Genomic DNA, 24,532 nt, shown 5'->3' on the forward strand with positions numbered 1-24,532 from the left:
AATTGGTGAAAATGATGGCTAGAAAACGGGCATCCCGCACGCCCTGTCGCACCAGCTGGTGGCGGACAGAACCAGCATCCTCTAGCGCATCGCGTCAGCGTCCACAGCAGCCCGACCCCCTGCCACTGCACAACAGCTGGCCGGGGATGCAATGGGAGCCCCTCCATCCCACCCCAGTCATGTCGTCATGGGCACCTCCCCAGCGATCGAGCTCCCACTGTAGCTCCGGCCACTCAGCGTCGCCGGATTGTCATCCCCCAGCTGCCCCCATCACCAGCTTTCTATCACTGCCATCACCAACGCGTCATGCAGTCTACCCTTCAGATCCCACTAGATAATCCTTTGGTATCTGCCCTTCCTCCGTGCGCCGTTGTGTCGCTTTGTTTGCTTGCCTGTCCCTCGTCAATGCTGCCATTCCTCCCTCCGTCATAGGTCCAACCGGCAGCTCAATCGCCCCATTTGCGCGCCGCATCATCTTCAACCGACAGTGCCTGGCGGTTTCAAACCATACTGCAGGCTTTGACTTGTGCCGTCCATCACCAACCAACCGACCCCTCTTCCCCCTCCCATCTGCCACCCTTCCCCTCCGCAACTGCCGGTTGGCGATTACATATGCCCCCTCCTCGGTCCTCCCATCTCCTCCGCACTCTGCGTTTCTCACCTCCCCATCAGTCAACACGCCAATTTTCCTTGCACGCGCGAGCCATGGCCAAGGAGTACAAGCTCAAGGACATCTCGTCCATCTCCCTCTCCCCCGGCGCGAAGCGCGAGGTCGAAGTCGAGGGCATACAGGACGGCAAGGTCCTGCTCGTCAACACCGCCGGCAAGGTCCAGGCCGTCGGCGCCAAGTGCACGCATTACGGGGCGCCGCTCGCAAAGGGCGTCTTGACTAAAGAGGGTCGCTTGACATGCCCGTGGCATGGAGGTGAGACTGTCCGCTGGCCCCGTCTCGGCGCGCGTTCCCGACGCTGACCCCAAGTCGACAGCTTGCTTCAACGCCAGAACTGGCGACATTGAGAACGCGCCCGGCCTCGACTCGCTCCCCGTATTTTCGGTTTCCGAGCGCGATGGCGCCGTATACGTCACAGGCGAAGAGTCCGCCATCAAAGGCTCCCGCAGGCGCCCCAACTTTACCTGCAGCGCCTCCTCCGTGAGCACAGACCAGGGCAAGGTCGTGGTCGTGGGTGGCGGCTCAGGCGCCCTAGGTGCCGTCGAAGGCCTCCGCGAAGCCGGCTACAAGGGCGCCATCACCGTCATTTCCAACGAGGGCTATCTCCCCATCGACCGCCCGAAGCTCAGCAAGGCTCTCATGACGGACACGGCTAAGCTGGCCTGGCGTGACAAGGCCTGGTTCGAGAGCGGGAGCGTCGATTGGGTCGACGACGAGGCCACCAGCGTTGACTTTTCTGAGCGCAAAGTCTCGACAAAGGCGGGCAGCAACATCTCCTACACCAAGCTCATCCTGGCCACAGGTGGATCGCCGCGGTCACTCCCGCTGCAAGGGTTCAAGGTCTTGGAGAACATCTTTGTCCTCCGCAATGCCCACCACGCCAAGGCCATTGTCGACGCCATCGGCGAAAAGGACAAGAAGATTGTCGTCATCGGATCGTCCTTTATCGGCATGGAGGTGGCTGTGGCAACGTGCGCCGACAACACGGTCACGGTCGTTGACATGGCCAAGACGCCGCTGGAGCGCGTTCTCGGCGAGAAAGTCGGCGCGGGCATCCAGAAGCTCGTCGAGGGCAAGGGCGTCAAGTTTTACAACGGCGCAGGCATCGACAAGGCGGAGCCGTTGGGGTCCGACCCCTCCAAGGTGGGCGCCGTGTGTCTCAAGGACGGCACCCGGCTCGAGGCCGACCTGGTCATCCTGGGCGTCGGTGTGGCTCCCGCGACCGAGTTCCTGCGGGACAACAAGGTGCTGCGCCTGGAGCAGGACGGCTCCGTGGCGACGGACGAGAACTTCCAGGTGACGGGCCTCAAGGACGTATACGCCATCGGCGACATCGCAACGTACCCGTACCACGGCCCCGGAGGCGACGGCAAGTCGGTGCGAATCGAGCACTGGAACGTGGCGCAGAACGCGGGGCGGGTGGCCGCGGCGCACATTGCCAACCCTTCTGCACCCAGCGTGTCCTTCATCCCCATCTTCTGGTCCGCGTTGGGGGCGCAGATGCGGTACTGCGGCAACGTGAACAACGGCTGGGACGACTTGGTGCTGCGCGGCGACCCGGCCGAGGCCAAGTTCGTCGCCTACTACACCAAGGGCGACGCGGTGGTGGCCATGGCGAGCATGGGCATGGACCCAGCCATGGCGCAGAGCGCGGAGCTAATGAAGCTGGGCAAGATGCCAAGCAAGAGCCAGCTGCAGGGCGGGTTGGACGTGATGGATGTCGGCGTGCCGGCGTGAGCAATTGGACAGCATAGGCGACGAGAGGCAGTGGCAATAGGCGCCGGCGTTGGTCAAGTACCTAGGTAGGTATATATACGGTCATGTATTTAATCACGCAAACTAGCACATGTGATGGCCGACGTCTCTCCAATGCTGGTTGATGCCAAGTCAACGGGCAGAACAGACGGCTGATGTGCTCCCTGCCCGGTAGCTTACAGGATGATGGACATTGACTCCTTGTCTCATTAATCTATAGCTCAAATATATGTACACAGCCGAATGGTAGGTGGCTTTAACAGTTCTTGAAAACTTCCCGACTGAACATTATTATTATCTTGTCTTGTTTGTCTTCGCGATGAAGTCTTTGCGTTCGTGTTCGGCCGTGCCTCTTCACTGAGTGTGAGGAGCACCACCCCGCGCCGCCATGATGGAGCCAGTCACGCCGTTGAGCGCGGCCGTCATGCCGTTGAGGGCCTGGGTGAGGGCCTGCACGTCGGGGAAGCCACCGCCAGCAGACGACGAGGTCGGCGGAGGCGGCACGGCGGCGGCGTTGCCCTGAACGGGGGTGGAGTTGCTGGCGGTGACGGGGACGTTGTTGGTGGTGGTGGAGGTGACGGGCACGTTGTTGGTGTTGACGGGGATGATGCCGTTGTTGACGGAGTTCGGCTTGCCGCCCTGCTGGCCGCCCCCTCCGGCGGAGGCCGAGTTGCCGTTGAGGAAGGAGTTGTCCTTGGTCTGCAGACCGAGGACGTTGACGGGGACGGTGACGGTGTTGCCGTTGGCGTTGATGGGGGGGATGGGAGGGAGGAGGCCGCCTAGGGGGTTGCCGGCTGGTGGTGCTCCCTGCGGCGTGCCCTGGGGAACGCTGCCCTGGGGAACATAACCCGCAGGAGCATTACTCTGGGGAGCATTGCCCTGGGGAACATAACCCTGAGGGACATAGCCCGCGGGAGCATTGCCCTGAGGAGCATTGCCCTGGGGAGCGCCCTGCTGTGATAAATGCTGTTAGCAGACCGCTGTTTTGACGGGCGAAATACCGTCTCGCGTTGGTCACAGTAATGAACGGTGGTGGCAGCAGGTCACTTACATCGGGGCTGGGAACGGGCGCGGCGAGCGCAGCGGCAACGAGCGAGGCAAGGACGGCGAACTTCATGATGGGTATATTCAAATAGTCGGATTCAAACGAATGTGTGGTGCGGCGACGGAGACGACGCGACGATCAAAGGAGCGGCGGGAACTGTGGAAGCACTTGGGATATCGTGACTGTCAACCAACGATGGCGGACATCTGGAGATGCTTTTATACTACTACTATAGCCAAGCACGCAAGCGGCCCGTGACAGGAACCCATCCGCAGATGCGACGACACTATCGGCTGACGGCGGAACATGAACTCAGAGGCGGCTGCGGACAAAACCTGATCATTCATAGATATCGACTTACTAACTTGGCTAGCATGTGCCAGGTCAAGCCTAGTTACGTTAGCATTCTCAGGTGCGCACGTATGCACCGCTTACCTGACGGACGGTCAAGGCACGATGGCAAGGTCCGAGGGTTCATGGCATCATTCATTTGGACAATGGTTCCCCTTGCTTCTCGCAAACGGGCACCGTTGGCTGCGGCGGCCGCACGGACGCTGGTCGGATATGTTCGTTGGTATGTCCGGTATGTGTGTGTGTGTGCGTGGTTTGAGCTGAGGGCGGCGGCTGTGGCGAGCACGGACAGACAGGAAAATACTACTCGGCAGGGGGGTCCTGTCTACAAGTGAACGGTCTGGCGGTCAGTGTCATCTGGTTCAGCCCTGTGTGCCCTCACGATAGCTTCCACATGCGAAAAAGTTGGGTAGTACTTTCGACCGGTTGGGGGGGGGGGGAATGGGGACGATTACTTATTAAGCGGGCTGCGCATATCATTTTAATGTCACGTCATGATCTGCCATCTTATCGGAATGAAAGGAGGCGCGAGGGCGGTCCCATCGGCAATCACACGGCAATGGTGAAGGAGGGGTTGAGTTCATGCGTGGTTGTTTGTTTCAGGTTCATTGGGGCCCATCCAGTCAGAGGTCCCGGTGGCCAGGCCCGACTGCCGAATCAGGCAATTACGGCCATGGGGGGGGGACCCTGATGGGAAAAAAAGAGATGGATGGAGGATGGACGACGGCCGCGTGGTGAGCTGGGGTCTGCCCGGCGCTCCGGTCCTCGGTTATGTCGATCGATAATCTACGGCATCGGCTTTTGCGTCTACGTATATCTGTAAGGGCCGCCGCATTACCGAGGGCCCCGTGCACCCTCTTCTTCAGCTTCGAATATTTTGTATGAACCTGATGGCTGCAGATGCTGGTTGCGTGCACGGGTTCGTACGGAGTGTGTAACATGACGCCGACATGCACGCAACACGACATATCCATGACGGCCATCATCACCTTTACAAGAATGCCATTCACGCCACCTCGTGACATATTCAATAGTCAAGCACCCCTTCCCCTTTTGCACCAGTGATGCCCTCGCCGCCACCGTATCCTTGTCCGGATCACCCGGCCGCTAGCACCTTTGACAGGCTGTGTCAGGGCAGTACCCATGGCTGCACGAGAAGCTGCACAGGCCCTTATACCCGTCGCCCTCACCTGCCAGCGGGCACCCGTTAGTTCCCGTCTCAGGCGGCGGTGGCACCGCGGCGCCGTACTTGGTGCACTTGCAGGGGCCCGGCGGGCAGTACCCGTAGCGGCACGAGAAGCTGCACAGGCCCGAGTAGTTGCCGCTCTCGCCATCGGCGTTGGTGCCCTCAACGCAGACGTCTGCTTGAATTGTTAGCGTGTTCCTCTCATGGTAAGCCAGGGGGGGAAGGGGGGGTGGGGGGGTTGGCATGTGAAGGGGGTTACATACTTCCGCCGCCAGGGGCGCTCGTCACGGGAGGCTGCGTCGTCGTCGTCTTGGTCGAGGTCGTAGACTGGCCGGGCGTCGTCGACGACGTCGTGGTCGTCGTGGTCGTCTGGCCCGGAGGCGTGCTCACCGGCGGGTTGGTGCCGAGCGAGGGCTTCGCCTCACACGTCGAGACGTGCAAGCCGACGGTCAGCGAGGCGAGGCCGTGCGGCTGCAGCGGGTCGGAGAAGCCGGCCGGGAGCGAGCCGACGTAGGCGTTGAAGTTGTACAGCCCGCAGGGGCACACGTCGGAGATGTCCATGAGCGAGGTGCCCTCGAGGACCGTGGCCGACCCGCGGCTGAGCTTGAACTTTTGCTGCCCGACGCCCGCGGGGACGGCAAAGATGTTGGCGCCGGCGGGGACGTTGTGCGTCGTCGACTGTTGCCCGCCCGAGGTGACGGTCACGGTGCCCGCCTCCTTGAGCAGCGTCGCCACGTACACGACGTCGTCCATCGTCTCCCACCCGTTGGGCCGGCCCATGAAGTAGTTGCCGCTGTCGTTGTCGGCGGGCCGCCCGGCCGTGGTGTCGGTGGCGTCGCAGTCGAGCGCCTTGAGCGTGCGGCGGTACCAGTAGACGACTTTCTCGTCGGTGATGTGGCCGTCGACAGAAGACGCCCCGGCCTTGTACGCGGCGATAAAGGGCGCCGACAGGTCGAGCCAGCCGTCGTGCGGCATGTCGTTGACCCATTTGGAGTTGCCATCGTCGTAGTGAGGCGAGTTGAGCGGCCCGACGTAGTGCGACTCGCCGTAGTCGTTCCATGTCACGATCTCGAGCAGCGGGAAGCCCTTGCTGAGCACCTGCTGCCAGCGGTCGAAGAGGAGCGTCCCGCCGGGGAACACCCAGTTCTTGCTGTACGACACCTCGGGCCCAAAGTGCGTGGAGAACCACGGCGACACGGGCGCCATGTACGCCTTGCCGCTGCCGCCGAGCCAGCTGGTGTAGGCGTTGTCGCCGTCCTCGACGGTGACGGTGTGTCCGGGGGTCGGGGCCTTGTTGTTGCCGTTGTTGTCCCAGCCCTGGGATCGAGGTCAGTGTCACATTGATGTTGGGCATCTCATGATCCAACAAGGGTCGGGTCTGGTCTGGGACGAGATGGTATTGATATAAGAGTTGATGAAAGTCCCCCTTACCAACCAGTTGAGCGCGCCGTCAATCTTGTCCGGCGCCGACTGCCCCGGGTGAAAGTTGGGCACAAAGTAGACGTTCTCGCCGGCCGCGCTCCGCATGGCGTCGACGTCGAGCCCGTCGCCCGCAAACGACGACGCAAAGACGCGGCCCCCGTCGACGCGCAGCTGCGCCGCCTTGCCCGCGTACTGCTTGATCTTGGCGCCCACGCCCCCCGCGTTGCCGGGGCTCCACCAGTTGAAGTCGAACGAGATGAAGACCTTGAGGCCGTTGCTGGCCGCCGAGTCGTACGCGTACCCCAGCTGCTGGTCCGTGTAGCCGTCGACGCCAATGTTGAGCGCGAAGGCGTCGATGCCCGCCGCCTTGGCCCTCTTCATGTCGTCGTCGTAGTCGCTCGCGCTGGTGCGGTCGCCCACGATGCCAATCTGACACGGGCACATTGATGGTTTGGTCAGTTTTCCCCGACCATACTGTAGTTATACGATTCAAGGAACACGAAGGGAAGGGCTATACCATAAAGTGGCAGAACACGAGGCGGTCGACGGCGGCCGCGCGCTTGGCCAGAGACGTGTCTTGCAGTGTTGGAGAGCCGCTCGCAACATGAACCGTGGAGAGGGCGGCCGCGCATAGCCATCCCACCCCGACGTGGCGGAGAGCCTTGGAGAGAGAAAACATGTCGACGACAACTAAGAGTTGTGCTTTTTGCAGTATCTCGATAGAGACTCCGAGTCTAGAAAAGACTTGCTCCAACAATCCAAACATGGACGTCAGGTGTGTCATCTCCTCGCAGCTTTATATACCGCCGTCCATGTCGTCTGCCGTCTGCCGTCGCTTTCCTCTCAATGCCACCCAAGTGCAGCACGGCAACCAAGGCAGAGAGGGGCATCATCTCCCGCGCGAAGGATTCGCGGCATACTATACTAAACCTCACCGTATACATACTAGCCTCGGCCGGGTGTTTTATTCGGGAGCGTCTGCAGGAACCGTCTCCGCATCGGGCCGAAGCCAAAACAACGCGGGGCTGCGGCGAGGGTGACATCGATCCCCAATACTAGGCCGCCAACGCACATCTCGGCGTCGGCGCCTGCCACGCGCCGGCGTTTCGCGAAAACCCATTCGCACCAGTGGGAGAGGAAGGACAGACAGGAGAGACGGGGCGGCCGGCTGGGACATACAGTATAGGCGCGGGTAAATTTCTCGCAACGCCACCCTGTGCTACCTGCCCGACTCGGGACGGGGTATATAGGCACTTATTGCTGTGGCTACCTGGTTGTGTCGACGGCAGACACGGGAGAGGACACTAGACATTGATGAGTCTCTACGGCCTGGGGGCCAGGGGCTTGTCTGTTGCGGCTGCTGTTGAGATTGGTCAGCCTCCCTGTTTGGGGCTCCCGGTTTGGGATCCCGGTTTGGCCCTTCCTCGTTTGGGTCTGCAGCTATATAGCTGCATCTCTGCAGACCACAGTCATAGTCATAGTCTCTCCATATCATCCTTTTGAGCCTCATTGTGCTGTGCCCCCCTTTCTTAGCTGCAAACACCCCAGTACCCCACAAACTCTCCGCATGAGCAGCCACTGCCGAAGCCATGCCGCAGACAAGCCAGGAGGAGGCGCCTCCCATCAATGCCGACGGGATCCACGTTTGATGAAGAGTCTGGTGCCACATCTCCGAGGCTGAACCACAACGGCTTTCGCCATCGAAACTAGCCGCGTAGCCACTTGTAGTCTATACGCGAGAAAATACTCCGGGCGCGAGTCGGCACCACTGTCTCTTCTGTGGCCGGATAGTACGAAGCATCATCGAGCCGAGTCCATGGCGAGATCAGGTCGGCCCTTTCGAATGCCCGCCGCCATGGCCGTCGCGGCAATGATTGACGGTTTTTGCGATGGGTTGCTACATGTACTGATAATTCATGAAAAGAGGCTGAGTGCAAAGGACCCCAGACAAGTTCGTGCCATCCAGTCATCTGGACGTGTTGAGCAGCTTTCTGGCATCTATCAATTGATCTCTCGAGTGGTAACGTCGGAGGTGTAGTTAAAGTGGAATCGATACATCGCCGATAAGAAAATTGCATTGAAAGGAAATCATTACATGACAAGTCAAAAAAAATATCCGCAGCACCATTTGATGTAAGCCTACATGGCGTTTGGAGATGTCGATATGTGGGCTCTTCTGCTGCGCGTGCCATGGTCCCCACGACATCAAATGCTCCCTCGACCCCGTGGCATCGAAAACACAAGACTGGGTCAGGCCTTTTGTGAAATCACAACTCAAACCCCTTCACTTTCTCCTCCAAGCCACCTGTCTCACCGCGCCCAATTGAAGTGTCCGATAGTGCCAACGGCCCGGCCCGGCCCGGTGGCCGAGCCGTTCACTTACAATAGACGTCGTATTTGCAAGGGTCTGTTAGTTCTTCGCCGGTGACTGGGACGGTTCTGTTGACGATGCAAAGCCCGGGTGTCCCAATCTAGGTACACAGTCCCCTTGAAGTCAGCATGCGGAGGCCAAACAAGGTCAAGGCATGGAACAAAACGTTACATTCATGGATAGAACCTCGCTGCATTCGAGTACATAAGGGATGATTTTGAACTTGATCACGCCACGCGAGCATGTCCAGATCTTCCATTGGACTTCGCAGGTACTCCCTTCCCCCAACAACGTCTGCCGGTCGTAAGCTTCATTGTCAAAATCTCGACCTTGATATGAGAACGTACCCCGGGGAGAAGAGAATTGTGTAGATTGCAAACTCTGTTCGCATTGGATATATGCTTAAGAGAGAGCCCTGACGGCCAGCTCATATTCTCTGATGATGGCGCGATGATTCAATGAGAGCAAGCCAACTGTAGAGCTAGTAGTATCCGACTGGGAGCGCGTCTGTTTCGGGGACACGGTGATGTGGCATGCAAGGATGGTGAATGAATAGAAGGGGAGAAGAAAAAGAGAACAGCCAGCAGCTGCGATATATGTCCGATATACGGGGGCCCTTCTTATGAGCTCCGTCTGGTATCTTTTACCCAATGGGAAAACATGGTGTCACTAGGTAGCACTGTTATGCGTCACCGTGATCAACCTGTAAGCCGTGCGTGTCGCGCCTGGCGACCACCAAGGCCACATACAGGCGCAAAGCACGGTGCGAGGGCTTGCCCTGACGCTATTGATAAGAGACTGTTCAGCCTGAGTGAAGGGCTCTCCCTAACGTTCAGTCCAAGTCGTGTGTCATGCCCATCGGCTGGGGCTGCACAGAACCCTCCGATGCACTAAAAGCATTAGGAAAGGGAATTGGTCAGGAGGGAGGAGGGGGCGGCCATTTAGAATGGCTGGTCAGGATACTACGCGGTAGTTACTGCGGCTTGAACTTTGTCACTGAAAAAAGATCGTTTTCTAAATCAGTGTTGGCGTTGTCCAAGCCCACACACAACGGTTGCGTCAAGGGCACCTGGATTTCGTGCGAGATTTGTTTGCCCACTTCGCATCCTGCGTCCAGTCGGCTGGCTGTGGAACAGTCAATGACAAACCACAGGTTTCAGCCCACGACTGGCGAGATAGGCATCGGCGATGCCGGTACGGTTTACATCATTGAGGGACGTAAGACCCCGGCACAGAAGGCCAGAGACCCCGGTCGAGTCGAGTCGCTACGTATCACAAAACGATAAGACAAGGGCTTGGCCTCGCCTCGCCAGCAGCACCCCATGGGGAAGGCGTCGAGATTCGAGAAAACGCGGGGTTCCCGTCTGTACATGGACACCGTGTCTCTTTCGTCATCAGCAACCGACACCATGGCACCGGTGGTAGCATCTGTGGAACGGATGGTGACGCTCTCGCGCGAAATCTCCGACAAGACAAAAATCGTTGCCGACTTTCTCTCTGCAAATGGCCTGGAAGCCGCGTCCCTTGACGTCAATGGACTCGCCGAGTTCCCGATATCGCCCAAGGATGAGGAGGCGTACCGGGCACGCATGGACTTGATTTCCCTCACCAAAGAGCTCCATGACGTCTGTATCGGGCCCAAAGAGGGCCTGCGTCACTTGGGCTGGGATGTAGGTCGTGCCACGCAAAATCTCACAACGAAGCACCCGCGTGTACGATATACTGACAGGTCCGATATCGATTGGGGCTTTGGCATAGTGCGTCAATAACCTCTCGCTGCAAGCGGTGTGGGACTTCAAGATCCCTCACCTCGTGCCGTTGGACGGCACCATCTCGTACGAGGAGCTCGCAGCCAAGGCCTCTGAGCTCAACGGACTGGACATTCCCATGCTCAACCTGCGTCGCCTGGTCCGGCATGCCATGACCAACCGCATCTTTGTCGAGCCCGAAGCGGGCCGCGTGGCACACACGCGCATGTCGCGGCTGCTTCGTGAAGACGCACCTCTGGACAACTGGGTCGGGTTCATGTGCAATGACCTGTGGCTGCCCATGGCCAATGCGGTTGGCGCGATGAAGAAGTGGCCAGGCAGCGAGGAGCCCACAGAGACGGGCGTCAACCTGGCCTATAACCAGTCCCTCCCGTGGTTCGACTACCTGCAGCAGGATGAGGCCTTTGCCAAGAGATACAATCTCGCCATGCAGGCACACGGCGGCGGGGAGGGATACTCGTTGGCGGCTACAGTGGATGGGTATCCGTGGGGTGACCTTCCCAAGGGCGCAACGGTGGTTGATGTGAGTCGTATTCCGCTGTTGAACAACATAGCGGGCCCTTGTGTCGCTGATGCCACCGCGTGCAGATGGGCGGAAACCAGGGCTACGTCTCCCTTGCCATCGCCAAGGCCTTCCCGGATCTGCGGTTCATCGTGCAGGACACGGCCGGGATGCGCACAGACGAAACAACAGGCCATGTCCCCGACGTGCTGCAGTCCAGGGTGCAGCTCACGACGCACGACTTCTTCACGCCGCAGCCCGTCGTGGCGGAAGCGTATTTCTTTCGCATGATCTTCCACGGCTTCGCGGACAAGTACTGCGTCAAGATCCTCCAGGCGCTCGTACCGGCGCTCCGTCCCGGTGCCAGGATCATCATCAACGACGGCGCCCTGCCTGAGCCCGGCACGGTGGGCTACATTGAGGAGCGGACGATGCGGACCCTGGACCTGGTTATGCAGGTGGCGGTCAATGCGCGTGAGAGGGAGCCGGACGATTGGCGGCAGCTGTTTAAGCGCGCCGATGAGCGATACAAGTTTAACAGGATCTGGAGGCCGGATAGCTCGCGCATGTGGTTCATTGAGGTGGAGTGGACGGGCTCGTAAAGGCGACTGCGTGTAGTCCGCATCAAACAAAAGTCACGACTCAAGCTGTTGAGCAGCGTTCGGTCCATAGGGACACGACATATATCTACATAGGATTGAAGGGACATATTGCCTTGCCCAGCTTAAATTGTATGGTATCCGGCGCGCTAGCTCGGATAGTCACAGCCGTGGTCCAACTTGCTCTTTGCATGCGTCTGATCCGACCTTGATGGCCAGTCCTCCGCCGCGCCGGCCCGGAATCCCGTTGATGTCCGGTGCGCTCCCGGCCGGAAAAGCGGGGCCACCTCCGTCGCACCAGCACGACTCCCGCTGCTATCCCCAGACTGGGACAACAAGCACGAAGAGAATAGGGGGTTTGAGGGAATCGGCGGTATTTCGCGACCTAGTTTACGGTGGTGGACAACTGCCATAAACCTACGGAGGAGGCTGGGAGGAGGGCCCGCTGTCGCGCGGAGCAGAGAGTCCTGAGTCAATGACGTCGTGCTGATTGCAGCGCCGATGCCCGATTTCAGCGTGTCATCGTCATAACCCCGTCAGGCAAATTAGCGTTGTCGCGTGGTATAAGAACGTTTACGCGGCATCACGTAAATAATAGGAGGGAGAGAGTGAGAATGGGATAGTGAGAGCCATTCCTAGTAATCTTGACATATAGCACAATAATGGCAGCGCAAGCAGCATACGCGGCGGAAAAGGCCATCGGCCATGGCGACAACGCCGTCACCCAGCAGGACGTGGCTGATTACGGCGAGACGGGCAGGGCGGGCGAGACCATGAAGGCACTCGTCTGGCAAGCCAAGAACAAGGTCGAGATGGGTGTGTACTCCCCTGTATGCGGAATACGACTCACCCTCATGCATGCAACTGACGAACATTGGACAAAAAAGTCGACGTGCCGCGACCCAAGATCCTCGAAGACCGCGACGTCATCCTCAAAGTCACGGGCTCCACCGTCTGCGGCTCCGACCTCCACCTCCTGCACGGCGCCGTCATCCAAATGTCCAAGGGCGACATCCTGGGCCACGAGTTCTGCGGCATCGTCGACGAGGTCGGCGCGGGCGTCGATCCGGCCAGGGTCCGGGTCGGCGGGCGCTACGTCGCGTCGTTCCAGATCGCGTGCGGCGACTGCTTCTTCTGCAGGCAGAAGCTGTCGTCGCAGTGCGAGAGGACCAACGCCAACACGACGGAGCGGGCCATGTACGGCGGCCGCACGGCGGGCATGTTTGGGTACGCGCACTTTACGGGCGGCTTCGCGGGCGGGCAGGCCGAGTACGTCCGCGTGCCGCTGGGGGACGTGAACCTGCTGGAGATTCCGGACGACGTGCCTGATGAGAAAGGTAAGTTGCAACAGCAGCAGCAACAGCAGCATCCCTTGTTAGCTACATGGCCCCCTTGGGGGGAGAAAAGCATCGTACGCGCGCCTGACACCGCAGTGTAGCCCTTTACCTCTCCGACGTGCTGGCAACCTCGTACAACTGCGTCAAAGACACGGCCGTATACCCAGGCGACGAGGTGGCCATTTTCGGCGCCGGTCCAATCGGCCAAATGTGCGGCGTCTTTGCGCTCCAGGAGGGCGCCTCCAAGGTCATATTCGTCGACACGGAGCCTCGTCTGTCCTTTATCAAGGAGCACTTCCCCGCGCAGCACCAGGGCAAGATGGAGCTCGTCGACTTCAAGGCGCTGTCCCACGGCGTGACGTCGGCCGAGACGGTCGTCAGCCGGCTCAAGGAGCTCTGCGGCGGACGCGGCCCGGACGCGGCGCTCGAGTGCGCGGCGGGCGAGTACGCCAAGGGCTGGATGCACTGGCTGGAGATGGCGACGGGGGCCGAGACGGACACGAGCGAGATTATCAACGAGATGGTCGAGGGCGTGCGCAACTATGGGCGCTGCGGCGTGACGGGCATCTACGTGGGCTACGTGAGTTTCTCTCTCCCTCTCTCGCTCTTGTTCCCTTCACCCTTCAGGGGGTCGCTCAACCCTCTTCGTTCCTTGTTCTTTTCCGCGTTCCCAAACGCATCAATGCCCAGTTCCTTCATCACAAGGTGTGAGCTTTTCAACGTTGACCTCGACTAACACACGGGTGTGACCCCCCCTCCCCCCTACCAGACCAACCACTTCAACATCGGCTCGCTGATGCAGCGCGGCATCCGGCTCATCGGCAACGGGCAGGCCCCCGTGCACAAGTACTGGGAGGAGCTGCTGGAGATGATCCGGCGCGGCGAGCTGGACCCGCTGCAGATGGTGTCGCACCGCGTGCGGCTCGAGGACCTGGACAAGGTGTACTACAAGTTTGAGAAGAGGGAGGACGGCATGCAAAAGGTGTTTGTCGAGACGCGCTTCTCGCTGCCGGCGGCCCAGGGGAGCCCGTCGCTGACGACGTATTGAATGATTATCGTGTGCCCCGGGTCTCGGAGTTGCTGGGGGAGGGAGTTTAGCGAAGGTGGTGGCGGAGTTGGGGAGCAGCGCGGGAGCCAAAAAAGATGGAAGATGCTCGTGGTAGTGCTGTTATCATTTCCAGTCTAGGAATGCCACCGGTCGTTTCTTTTAAGCCAAGACCCGTAATGATAAAGTCGTCAAGAAGTTGGAGTTGCCAAGTTGCCCTCACGCGGCCACATCTGCACGGTTTATTCCTCTAGAGTCTAGGCATCCGCCAGCTGGCAGAGAGCCGCACCTCAGCCAGCGTGGAACCCCTGGCTGCCAGCCACGGAGCACCCACCACAGGGCGTTGGCCGCTGATTCAGGTACCCGTCTGCTACAGGAACCCGCCCGCCCGCCCGCCCGCCGGCGCCCAAGCTACTAGATTCAGGCCACCGAGCCGCCAAGGACCTGTGCTGAAGTGGATCCATACCACAGGGGCCACTCCTGATCCAACGGCACTGCGACCCTCATCAACGGCCACCTCATCACCACCACCGGCACTCACTCACACACACAACACCCCTCATCACCACCGCCTCACCTCACCTCAACTGCCCCCCCCCTCCCCCCTCCCTCAACATGGCGCCACAGGCCTCCATGGTCCGCGGCGCCTCCCTGCTCATCCTATTGCAGCTCCTCTCCCGCCTCGCCACTTTCGTCGCCAACCAGCTGCTGCTGCGCTTCCTCACCGCGCCGCTCCTCGGCGTCGCCACCCAGCTCGAGGTCTACTACCTCTCCGTCCTCTTCTTCGCCCGCGAGAGCCTGCGCGTCGCCATCCAGCGCCAGGCCACTACCTCGTCATCCACGCCAAAGACTTCTGCGTCCCCATCAGCAATAGCTGTCGCATCCGCATCCGCATCTGCTGCCACCACCACCGCCGCCAACAACGACAATGACCATGACAGCAAGCAGAGCAGCGAGCAGCGGCATGACAATGCGGTAGCGGCCGCGGCACCTCTACCTGACGCAGACGCAGAGCGGCGCGACGCCCAGGCCGTCGTCAACCTCGGCTACCTCGCCATCCTCCTCGGCGTCGTCGCCGCGACGGTCCTCGGCTGGACGTACCTCGCCTACGCCGCCCCCGCCGCCGCGACGCTCGAGAAGCAGCAGCAGACCCCTCCTCCTCCTCCTCCTCCGCCCTTCCTCGCGCGCAGCCTGCGTCTCTACGGCCTCGCCGCCGTCGTGGAGCTCCTCTCGGAGCCCTGCTTCGTGCTCATGCAGACACGCCTGCGCTTCGGCACCCGCGCCGCCGCCGAGTCGGCCGCCACGCTGGTCCGCTGCGTCGTCGTCTTTGGCTCCGCGCTGGGCGCCGCGCGGAGGGGCGTCGACCTCGGCGTCCTGCCGTTTGCGCTGGGACAGCTGGCGTATGGCGTCGCGCTGCTGCTCGTGTATCTCGTCGCGGGGCAGGGCCTTGCGTCGTCATTGGGCTTCTCTCTTCTGCCGCGACCGGTGATTGTCCCGTCTGCTCAGCAGAAGAAGCAGGCGGCACGCAATGGAGAAAAGGGGGGCGAATTCCTCTGGTCGTACTTTTATAGACCAACAATGTCCCTCGCAGGCAGCATGATGGCCCAGAGCGTCGTCAAGCACCTCCTCACGCAGGGCGACACGTTTCTCGTCTCCCTCCTCTCCACACCGCAAGTCCAGGGCGTGTATGCGCTCGCAAACAACTACGGAGGGCTCATTGCGCGACTCCTCTTCCAGCCGGTCGAGGAGAGCTGCCGGAGCTACTTTTCGCGATTTCTCTCCGACCAGCCCCTCGTCAGGCAGCCTGCCGAGAAGGAGAAGAGGGAGAAGAATACTTCCAGCCCGGCGGTTCAAGAGGCAAAGCGCAGCCTGAGCACCCTCATGCGCCTCTACATCCTGCTCTCCGCAGTCGTCGTCTCCGTCGGCCCCTTTGCCGCGCCGTCGCTCCTCGCCCTCGTCGCGGGCAGACGCTGGACGGGCGTCGGCGCGGGCGACGTCCTCGGCGCGTACTGCTTCTACATCCCCTTCCTCGCCCTCAACGGCCTGTCCGAGTCCTTTGTCGCGTCCGTCGCGTCCGAGGGCCAGGTGCACCGGCAGTCTGTGTGGATGGGCGCGTTTTCCGTCGCGTTCGCCGCGTCGGCGTTTCTGTTCATGCGCGTGATCCCGCTGGGTGCGCAGGGCCTGGTGCTCGCCAATTCGGTCAACATGCTGTGCCGCATCGTGTGGAGCGTTGCCTTCATCAAGTCCTTTTTTGCCGCGCACGGGACGGGCTTCGCCGTGGCGGAGCTGGTACCTACGGCTACCGTGGCGACGTCCGTGGCGACGTTCGCGCTCCTCCACCAGCTTCACGTTCTCGACACGGCGGAGGCAGAGCCCGTGAGGACATTGGCAAAGGTCGCGGGCACGGCAGCCCCGTTGCTTCTATTGATGTACGGCCCACACGCCCCTCGTCTCCGTTTTGATCCATGTACTGACAACCGCAGACTCTTTTTTGAGCGCACATTCCTCCTCGAGTGTGCCCGTGCCGCTCGCGGCAGGCGAGCCGCCAAACAATAATGCCCCAACGCCATCTAGACAATAAAAAAAAATAATTCATCGCCGCGCAAAACATGACGCCCATCTAATCAAACGTAATCTTGGTCGCCTTTTGCGTCATGTCGACGTCCTTGAAGAAGGAGCCATACATGTCGTGCGTCTTCTTCTTGACCGTGGTGCCAAACTTGAGCAGGTTCTCGGGCACTTCTTGGTTAGCACCCCTAAGGATGTTGACGAGGCTGTGTCTGTTAGCGTGCTGTGAGCCAAGGAGCAGGGCATAGAATGCACGTACGATCCGGAGTGCGCCTTGTCCTGCACAGTGAAGAGCGTGATGGCCTCGCCAGTGTTGCCGGCACGGCCCGTGCGCCCGATGCGATGGACGTAGTCCTCGATGGTCAGGGGGAACTGGAGCACGTCAGTTATGTGGGAAAGGCCCAGGGGCTTCGGGCTGCAACTTACGGTTACGTTGATAACCAGCTTTACCTCGGGAATGTCCAGGCCGCGAGCGGCCACGTCCGTCGCCACGAGGACGGGCGTCTGTCCCGTCTTGAAGGCCTCGAGACTGCGCGTTCGCTGCTCCTGTTTCAGGTCGCCATGGATGCCGCCGACGCGCACACCCTTGCGGGCGAGGAAGCCCTCGACGCGCGTGGCCTCCTTCTTGTACAAGCAGAAGACGAGGATGCGGTCGTTCTTTGCCTTGCCCTGCTGGTGCTGCTTGAGAATCTGCAGGAGGCGGAACTCCTTGTCGCGGGGCTCGACGACCTCGACGCGCTGCGTGATGCGCGCGTTGGCTTGCAGCTCGACGGAGCCGTTCTCCGTCTCCTTGCCGCCGGAACCAATGGTCACCTTGACGGGCTCCACCATGAAGGACGAAGCCAACGCCTGCACCGACTGCGGCCACGTGGCCGTGAACATGAGCGTCTGGCGGCGCTCTCTCTCGGGGCACGAGCCCAGAATCTGCTTGATGTCCTCCTCGAAGCCCTTGTCGAGCATGCGGTCCGCCTCGTCGAGCACGACGAACGCGGCGCCGCTGAGGTCCACCGTCCCGTCGGACATGAAGTCCTTGAGGCGGCCGGGCGTGGCGACGATGATGTCGCAGCCGCGACCGAGCAGGTTGCGCTGGTCGTCCTTGGAGGCGCCGCCATACAGGCACACGCACTTGAGCTTGGCGAGGGTGGCGAGGCTGGCGAGCTGCTCGTGCGTCTGCATGGCGAGCTCGCGCGTGGGCGAGACGATGACGGCCTTGGTGCCGCGGGTGCCCATGGCGGAGACGGCCTCGACGCAGGGGAGCGCAAAGGCCATGGTCTTGCCGGAGCCCGTCTCGGCGACGCCGACGACGTCGCGGCCGCTAAGCGTCGAGGGCCAGGACGCGGCCTGGATGGGCGTCGGGGCCTTGTACTTGGCGAACGGCGAGGGCTTCTTCTCCAGCAGGTTCGTCGACGGCAGGTGGTCGAACTCGGTCACGGGTCGGAGCGGCGCATCCTTGTTGCGGGGGTCGGTGATTGTGATCTGGTGCTCGGCGAGGAAGGCGTCGATGTCGGCCTGCGGGACGCTCGAAAGGCTCATGGTCTGGACGTAAGCGCCGCGGGCGGGGACGTCGGCGCTGCCATCTGTCGCGGCCACGGACTTGTTCTTGTTCTTCTTGTCCTTTTTGGACTTCTTCTTTTCCTCGACGGGCGCGTTCTCAGCGCCATTCGCATCGGCCATGGAGACGTCCTGCGACTCGGGGGAGGCCTGCTCCTCTTGGGCAGCCGCCTGCAGCTTCTTCTCCTTCTTCTCGCGCTTTTTCTCCTTCTTGGCCTTCTTTTCGGCCTTGCGCAGGGCCTCTTCGTCGGCGCCGCTGCCGTCTCCGTTGGTCGCGGGCTCAGCGTCTCCTTCCTCCGGCTTGCGCTTCTTGTCCTTCTTTTCCTTCTTCTTCTCCTTCTTGTCCTTCTTCAGCTGCGCCTTGTCGACATGGTCGCCGTTTTCGACCTTGGTCTTCTTGGAGGGCCGGACGGCGACCTCGCTGTCAGCGAGAGAGTGCTTCGTGGCAGCCATTGCGTCGAACAGGGCAGGACGTCTGGTCTGGCCTGGCAGGGGGAGAAGACAGACAAGGTGCTGGTTGTCGACGCTGAGAACTCAACAGGCGGTCCAAAGGCGGTGGGCGGTGGGTGGGATTGATGGCAAAATTTTGGCGGCGGCACGAAAATTTATCTTATCGATAAGCCACGCCGTAATGGCCGCTGGCTTGTTTCTAGTGTGGGCGGTCAAGCCCGCGATGGCACACGGCAGGGCCCCCACATCCGCACTAATAACGGTGGTGTCCGTTGGTGGCGTCCGCTGGGGATCAATTTGGAGCCACTTCGCCGCCCCTGATGAGACAACTCTGGGCCTAAAGGGAAGCTTGAAGAAAGGTTGGACCCCGAACAAGGGCCCGATCGAGTTGTAAGTCGATTCGTAGAGTCATCAGGCCCAAAGGGGATTGAATGCTTCGCCTGTGGAAGCTAGGTCTGGAATATTGGGCTTCATGTTGCAAAATCGGCTGAACGACAACATCACCCTCACACACACGCGGCAGCACGTCGAGGCACACGGCCGCCCAGGGTGTCCGGTGAACCCTGTAGTCAAAAGCTGATGAGCCATCATCCAGATTGCCCAAGTGTATGAAGAAGACTCCAAGTACTCCGCGCTCGTGATACCGGCCTCTTGCTGCCTCAGTGCTTGCAGCCCGACCAAACCAAACCCCGGATCAAGGCAATGTCAGGCCAATAGGAATCAAACAGTGGGCTTCTCTCTTCGCTTCAACACGACACGCCCGAGTCTCGCAAGTACTGTGAGAACTGGTCAAACACTGCAATGTCCTTGACCGTCTGCTCCCCCAAAAAGTCAGTCAGCCAAAGGTCAGTCCATGGCACCATGCACAGATAGGTAAGCCCTAGCTAAGGGAGAGAGCCCCTCTTCGGGAAAATCAGACAGTCCAGACTCACATCAGACACAAGGAGCAGGTCCCCCTTTTGCATTCCCTCGGGCCACTGCGCAGACGTGGGCAATGCGGCCATGTGCGGCGTTATCTTAATCGTCGGGTCTTGCTGCCAAACCGTGTACCAGTCGTTGCCGTCCTTGGCATGGACTGCAAAGACGCCAATGCCGTCTCGCACCAGCTGCATCCCGCAGAGGCTGCGCACCGCCGGCACCACGTAGCTACCGCCACCGGCCAGCGTGTGCTGCTCTGGCCGCTGCTGGTGCTGGTGCTGCTGCGTATCGTCGTGAAACCGAAAGTCGATGGTGCGCAGGTACTTCATGCCGACGCGGAAGCGCCGCCCAAAGTCCATGTTGTCGACGTAATACTCGCGCCGGAGCGTCAGGAAGCTGAGGCGGAACGGCCATCCGGGGCGCAACGACGACAGGGGCTCCGGGCGCGGGCGCTGCAGCTTCGGGCGCTGACCGTCCAGGAGGGCGTGGTCCGCCTCGAAGATGTCCTCGACGGGGATGAGCTGCAGCGCGAGGAGGATGGACGAGGCGTTGGCGCGCACGACATCGTGGTTGGCCGTGTGCGGGAACCGCGAGGGCCCCCCGTGTCGGATGTTGCGCAGCGCTTGCGCGACGCGAGCCGCACGGCTGGGGCTGTCTGCCTGCGAAAAGGGTGCGTCCGGTCCGGCGGACGCAGATGTGAGAAGGCCGATAACCTTTGCCCAGAACCTCAAAGCCGGTGTCTCTTTGTTCGCCGCGTCCGTCGGGCTCGCCAGCGTGCGCGAGACGAAGGCGTGGAGTCGCTCCGGCAGGGGATGGCGTCGCAGGCCGAGTAGGACGGGGCTTTTAATACCCTCGTCCTTGAGCCCCGCACAGAGCTCCTCGAAGCGTCGCTGGGCGTCCGTCTCGGCCCTGCTCGTGCGGCCCTCGAGGTCATCGGCGTCGAGGGTGTGGTCGACGGTCACGTCGAAGCGGTCGGGCGCCTCGCGGAAGCGTATCTCGGGCAAGAAGGGGCTCGCGTCGCGCGCGCAGTCGAGGAAGCCGTCGAGCTCCGCCGCGGTGAACTCCGTCTTGCCCCAGAGACGCGCGACGACGTGCCAGCACGCGGCGTGCACGAGGCGCGCCTCCTGGCCCTCAAAGGTGTGCGAGCAAAGACCCGGAGGGACGAGCGCCTGGGGCACCCGCGGGACGGACGGCGGCGAGGCGTGCTCCAGCGGCTGGGCGTGGGCTTTCCACGACTCGGTCGGGCGGGCCGCGTACGTGAGGGAGATTTCGGAGCCGCAGACGACGCAGTGCTGCAAGGTGGCCAAGGTGTGCGAGAAGTCGGTCATGGTGGTCGTCTCGTCGTTTCACGGGACCGACCCCCAAGCGGGAGCGTTGGCGTGTAAGTCAGCGCTGTGCGACACAACCAGGACAACGAGTGAACGGCGGCAGGAGGCGCGCTTCAGCGCAGAGCAGCAACGTCTAGCTGATGGAGGAATCGCCGGACACACATGGTACCGTACCAGTGATGGATCAGAGTCGCGTCCCGTCAGCGGGGTGTAAGACGATGCCTCGCAGTGGGAGGATGGGCTAGCTGATATACCTACTGCTGCTACTGCCACTACTACATACTACTACTAGCCTCCTCACTCCCTCCATCAAATGCCTGCGCAGTCTCGTCTCAGGGATCTTGTGGGGGCCGTCAAATGTGCCTGGGTCAGCGATCGTGGCGCACGCTACTACTGGTAGTGTCTCGTACAGGGCTGAGCTCGATGCAACCCCTCAGGTCAGGCTCTTGGCGGGGGATGGCGTCCTTGACTCACAAGCAGTGTGCTCAGGGTGCAAGTTCTGTATTGGCGTAAAGTATCTGGGTCGATATTCAGACTTGGCTTTCAAGACTCAAGCGTCCGTCTGGAAGGAAGGACCATGGAAGAGTGGAGTGGGGATTTGGGTGACTGAAAAGGGGCAGTTTTTGGTATCACGGAAATTGGTGATGATGCATGGATCCAATGTGCAGTGGGCTGAACGGAGACAACGGTCCGCTAGCCAATCCTGGAAGTTGGCAGACCTATTCCAGCATATAGGCCCGAAGCCTTCTTTGCATGCACATGCTCATCAATGACCGACTGCTAGCAACTCAGTAGCATCCTAGTATGCAATTTGTCGAGCAATATGAAGCAGGGACCAGCCTCGAGCCACTCGGCGCAAAAACTCCGAACCACTGCTTTGGTAGTATTCGGCCAAGTCTCCCGCGGTCCAGGCATTGGCGACGACCGCCACATGCACGCCTGCCAGCTTGAAAATGCCATCCTGCCCGTAATGGTTGTGGCTCTGTGGCAAGGACGCTGCCGATTGCAGAAGGGTCATCTGAGAGGGCCTGACACACTTCACGTTTGTTTCGTACAGCCTCGTGATTTGGACCGCGGTGGGGAGGCGTATGAGAGGGGTCGAGAACGATTTGACGAGTATCGACCAGAGCTTGGGCAGAGCAATGTTTGGGATTCTGCCTGTGAAGCTTGATGTGAGGTGGAATTAAGGTTAACGCGCTGATGAGGACGAGAGGTGGGCCGAGGGCATCATGACATGCGAGCTACTTTGTACGCAAATCATGAAGACAGGCTTGATGCACGCAAGGGATGGCGATCTTATGCCTCGTCGTATCACCGGCTGTCGGGCCGTCGGCTGGGGGGGCGTTGTGAAGGGGAGTTTTCGCGTTTTGGACAAGTGTCAGTCCTGCTCCCACATGGACAGAGCTCAAATCAGCTGGCGGCAACATTTTTATACACTTCAGATCGCTGTCCATTTCATGATATGTCATAAACCAGTTGACAACAAAAGACAGGTAGTCAACCTTTTTTACTTCAACAAGGATCGAGCGACTCTGCATTCAATACGCCTGTCTATCCATAGGCTTCTCGCCTTCCGGGCCTAGCGAGCTGCGACTGGAGGTGGCCTGTCTTGACTCGGAAAGAAGCGGCGAAATGTAACGAATTAATAGAAACGGACCCTAGAAGTAAAGCGTTAAGAGGATAGGTAGGACTCTAACTTACGTCTATGTAAGGTTGGGAACGATGTGGATGGCTTGGGCGACCTTTACGAAGTACGAAGGCCGCTTTTAATTGCCAACCACGTGACTGCGCGCGCCAACTCTCTCGACAGACGCGTTAATCGTCACTCAGCTGCGTGCCGCGTCCTCAATCATCATCACCTCAAAACGCCACCAAGAGCTGCCAACTCAAAGGTCAACGTGAACTGAAGCTGAAACGGCCGAGATGTGTGGTCGCTATGCACTGGCACTGGTACGTGAGGCCGCATTGGCCGTCCGAACCCCAAGGACACTCACGCTGACCGGGTATCCCCTCCCCCACCACAGCGCCCGTCACAGGTGAGGCAGATGATGGAGGATGATGACATGCCCGTGGCGTATGCCCCGGATGACGATGGCCCCGGCGCGCCTCGGCAGTCGTACAACTTTGCCCCGGGGTACCACGGCATCGTCTATCGCGCCGACACGCCGGATTGGGGCACCGGTCCCGCACCCCGCTCACATGCCAGGGCCGATGACGCCGCCGCGGAGGAGTCCACCGACAAGGAAAAGGAGGTTTCTGCCTCTGACGCAGCGGTGGCACCTGTCCACGTCCAGTACAAGCTTCAGTCGATGAAATGGGGCCTCATTCCCTTCTGGACCAAGCGCAACCCAGACTACTCGACCATGATGCGCACCATCAACTGCCGCGACGACTCCCTCAGCACCCCGGGCGGCATGTGGGCCAGCATGAAGGCCCGCAAGCGCTGCATCGTCATCGCGCAGGGCTTCTTCGAGTGGCTCAAGACCGGCCCCAAGGACAAGCTGCCACACTACGTGAAGCGCAAGGACGGCCATCTCATGTGCCTTGCCGGCCTGTGGGACTGTGTCCAGTACGACGGTGCGCCGCTCGTGCCCGCTCCCGTCGCATGCGTGGGGTTGCTAATGAGGCAATGTTAGGCTCCGACGAAAAGCTGTACACGTACACCATCATCACCACCGACTCCAACAAGCAGCTCAAGTTCCTGCACGACCGCATGCCCGTCATGTTCGACCCAGGCTCTGACAAGATCAAGCAGTGGCTGGACCCGAGCAAGCACGAGTGGGATCGCCAGCTGCAGTCGTTGCTCAAGCCCTTTGACGGGCAGCTCGAGGTGTACCCGGTGAGCAAGGACGTGGGCAAGGTGGGCAACAACTCGCCCTCCTTCATCATCCCCCTAAACAGCAAAGAGAACAAATCCAACATTGCAAACTTCTTTGCCAACGCATCGCAAAAGGGCGGAGCGAAGGGCGGCGAAAAGACTACCGCTTCGACAAAGGACGCGAAGACAGAAACGGAGAAGCAAGGCCCCTTTACGGCCGTCAAGGAAGAGGCACCAGAATCGAGCCCCGCAGAGAAGCGCAAGGCCGTTCCGTCCGTAGGGGACAGCCCCCCAGCCAAAAAGACGGCCACGGAAAGGAAGAAGATCAGCGCGACGCAGAACGAGCGGAGGAGCCCGGTCAAGTCCAAGGCGCCAGGATCTCAGAAGATTACCAAGTTCTTCGGCAACAGCGCATAAGCCCAGGCGAGACGAGCCCTGAAAGACACGTCGTCAGATCAAGCAGCCGCGCGCGGACTATCAGATGAAGCAGAGCAGACGTGTAATGTTCGGGACTTTGGACATGTCCGGAAGCCGGGGCTTCTGCGCTAGTCGAGCGGTGTGCTTGTCCGTTCAAGGCCGGGCTAAGTTGGGCTTCGAGCTCGATATGCGTCAGTCTTGGCACCAGTCCATTTTGGGTAACCGAGCAAGGCGCCTGTCAACGCTCTGTGGCGTCCATTTCGGGCAACCGAGCATAGTGCGTCGCGCGTCCGGCTAAACCTTGACGACGTGTACGGCGCTGGGCAACCGCTAAGTCCGGGACTACGGACCCGACACCGCGTCACGGCATGCAATGGTTTCACAGCGCAAGTTGTGCCCGTAACCAACCATGCCGAGTTTCTCTGGTAGA

At 60.5% G+C, this 24,532-nt stretch overlaps 9 protein-coding genes across 10 annotated transcripts; 5 read left to right on the forward strand and 4 right to left on the reverse strand.

The window, feature by feature from the left end:
* The first annotated feature begins 268 nt into the window (after positions 1–268).
* Positions 269–2,657, forward strand: aif1 (Apoptosis-inducing factor 1). The gene is made up of 2 exons (XM_047983093.1): positions 269–925; positions 987–2,657. Exons 1-2 carry the CDS (start codon positions 613–615, stop codon positions 2,405–2,407), a joined length of 1,734 nt encoding a protein of 577 aa, XP_047839063.1. The 5' UTR covers positions 269–612; the 3' UTR covers positions 2,408–2,657.
* Positions 2,390–3,755, reverse strand: JDV02_002106 (uncharacterized protein). Its single transcript, XM_047983094.1, has 3 exons — positions 3,477–3,755; positions 2,606–3,379; positions 2,390–2,542 (listed from the first exon to the last, which is right to left on the reverse strand). The coding sequence occupies exons 1-2, from the start codon at positions 3,540–3,542 to the stop codon at positions 2,780–2,782; spliced, it is 666 nt and encodes a 221-aa protein (XP_047839064.1). The 5' UTR covers positions 3,543–3,755; the 3' UTR covers positions 2,390–2,542; positions 2,606–2,779.
* Positions 3,756–4,928: 1,173 nt separating this feature from the next.
* JDV02_002107 (Glucan endo-1,3-alpha-glucosidase) lies at positions 4,929–7,108 on the reverse strand (the record flags this gene model as incomplete). Its single annotated transcript, XM_047983095.1, has 4 exons — positions 4,929–5,182; positions 5,271–6,324; positions 6,439–6,858; positions 6,947–7,108. The coding sequence occupies 4 exons, from the start codon at positions 7,106–7,108 to the stop codon at positions 4,929–4,931; spliced, it is 1,890 nt and encodes a 629-aa protein (XP_047839065.1).
* A 3,101-nt stretch (positions 7,109–10,209) lies between these two features.
* Positions 10,210–11,673, forward strand: JDV02_002108 (uncharacterized protein; the record flags this gene model as incomplete). Its single annotated transcript, XM_047983096.1, has 3 exons — positions 10,210–10,470; positions 10,559–11,092; positions 11,158–11,673. The coding sequence occupies 3 exons, from the start codon at positions 10,210–10,212 to the stop codon at positions 11,671–11,673; spliced, it is 1,311 nt and encodes a 436-aa protein (XP_047839066.1).
* Positions 11,674–12,275: 602 nt separating this feature from the next.
* On the forward strand, positions 12,276–14,203 carry JDV02_002109 (uncharacterized protein). 2 transcript variants are annotated; one of them, XM_047983097.1, is made up of 4 exons: positions 12,276–12,486; positions 12,558–13,007; positions 13,109–13,587; positions 13,777–14,203. In XM_047983097.1, exons 1-4 carry the CDS (start codon positions 12,333–12,335, stop codon positions 14,053–14,055), a joined length of 1,362 nt encoding a protein of 453 aa, XP_047839067.1. In that variant the 5' UTR covers positions 12,276–12,332; the 3' UTR covers positions 14,056–14,203. The 2 variants fall into 2 exon arrangements, with proteins under 2 accessions (XP_047839067.1, XP_047839068.1); XM_047983098.1 differs by having other exon boundaries at positions 13,109–14,203.
* Positions 14,204–14,603: 400 nt separating this feature from the next.
* Positions 14,604–18,729, forward strand: RFT1 (Oligosaccharide translocation protein rft1). The gene is made up of 2 exons (XM_047983099.1): positions 14,604–16,481; positions 16,536–18,729. Exons 1-2 carry the CDS (start codon positions 14,668–14,670, stop codon positions 16,606–16,608), a joined length of 1,887 nt encoding a protein of 628 aa, XP_047839069.1. The 5' UTR covers positions 14,604–14,667; the 3' UTR covers positions 16,609–18,729.
* On the reverse strand, positions 16,413–18,697 carry DBP3 (RNA helicase). The gene is made up of 3 exons (XM_047983100.1): positions 17,047–18,697; positions 16,880–16,992; positions 16,413–16,826 (listed from the first exon to the last, which is right to left on the reverse strand). Exons 1-3 carry the CDS (start codon positions 18,622–18,624, stop codon positions 16,673–16,675), a joined length of 1,845 nt encoding a protein of 614 aa, XP_047839070.1. The 5' UTR covers positions 18,625–18,697; the 3' UTR covers positions 16,413–16,672.
* Positions 18,730–19,054: 325 nt separating the features above from the next.
* Positions 19,055–21,083, reverse strand: JDV02_002112 (uncharacterized protein). The gene is made up of 2 exons (XM_047983101.1): positions 19,554–21,083; positions 19,055–19,436 (listed from the first exon to the last, which is right to left on the reverse strand). The coding sequence occupies exons 1-2, from the start codon at positions 20,865–20,867 to the stop codon at positions 19,368–19,370; spliced, it is 1,383 nt and encodes a 460-aa protein (XP_047839071.1). The 5' UTR covers positions 20,868–21,083; the 3' UTR covers positions 19,055–19,367.
* A 1,707-nt stretch (positions 21,084–22,790) lies between these two features.
* Positions 22,791–24,102, forward strand: JDV02_002113 (uncharacterized protein; the record flags this gene model as incomplete). Its single annotated transcript, XM_047983102.1, has 3 exons — positions 22,791–22,817; positions 22,892–23,444; positions 23,504–24,102. 3 exons carry the CDS (start codon positions 22,791–22,793, stop codon positions 24,100–24,102), a joined length of 1,179 nt encoding a protein of 392 aa, XP_047839072.1.
* Positions 24,103–24,532: the final 430 nt, after the last annotated feature.

The sequence above is a fragment of the Purpureocillium takamizusanense genome, chromosome 2 (genome assembly GCF_022605165.1).
Source record: "Purpureocillium takamizusanense chromosome 2, complete sequence".
Lineage (NCBI taxonomy): Eukaryota > Fungi > Ascomycota > Sordariomycetes > Hypocreales > Ophiocordycipitaceae > Purpureocillium > Purpureocillium takamizusanense.

Bases quoted from the DNA above. Each gene is read 5' to 3' on its own strand.
- aif1 (XM_047983093.1), top strand. From the start codon at position 613: ATGCCCCCTCCTCGGTCCTCCCATCTCCTCCGCACTCTGCGTTTCTCA. The intron at 926-986 runs GTGAGACTGTCC...CCAAGTCGACAG, and splicing joins GACATGCCCGTGGCATGGAG to CTTGCTTCAACGCCAGAACT.
- JDV02_002106 (XM_047983094.1), bottom strand. From the start codon at position 3,542: ATGAAGTTCGCCGTCCTTGCCTCGCTCGTTGCCGCTGCGCTCGCCGCG. The intron at 3,380-3,476 runs GTAAGTGACCTG...CATTTATCACAG, and splicing joins CGCCCGTTCCCAGCCCCGAT to CAGGGCGCTCCCCAGGGCAA.
- JDV02_002109 (XM_047983097.1), top strand. From the start codon at position 12,333: ATGGCAGCGCAAGCAGCATACGCGGCGGAAAAGGCCATCGGCCATGGC. The intron at 12,487-12,557 runs GTGTGTACTCCC...TGGACAAAAAAG, and splicing joins CAAGAACAAGGTCGAGATGG to TCGACGTGCCGCGACCCAAG. The intron at 13,588-13,776 runs GTGAGTTTCTCT...CCCCCCTACCAG, and splicing joins CGGGCATCTACGTGGGCTAC to ACCAACCACTTCAACATCGG.
- RFT1 (XM_047983099.1), top strand. From the start codon at position 14,668: ATGGCGCCACAGGCCTCCATGGTCCGCGGCGCCTCCCTGCTCATCCTA. The intron at 16,482-16,535 runs GTACGGCCCACA...TGACAACCGCAG, and splicing joins GCCCCGTTGCTTCTATTGAT to ACTCTTTTTTGAGCGCACAT.
- DBP3 (XM_047983100.1), bottom strand. From the start codon at position 18,624: ATGGCTGCCACGAAGCACTCTCTCGCTGACAGCGAGGTCGCCGTCCGG. The intron at 16,993-17,046 runs GTAAGTTGCAGC...GACGTGCTCCAG, and splicing joins AGCTGGTTATCAACGTAACC to TTCCCCCTGACCATCGAGGA. The intron at 16,827-16,879 runs GTACGTGCATTC...TAACAGACACAG, and splicing joins GACAAGGCGCACTCCGGATC to CCTCGTCAACATCCTTAGGG.
- JDV02_002112 (XM_047983101.1), bottom strand. From the start codon at position 20,867: ATGACCGACTTCTCGCACACCTTGGCCACCTTGCAGCACTGCGTCGTC. The intron at 19,437-19,553 runs GTGAGTCTGGAC...TTGGGGGAGCAG, and splicing joins ACCTGCTCCTTGTGTCTGAT to ACGGTCAAGGACATTGCAGT.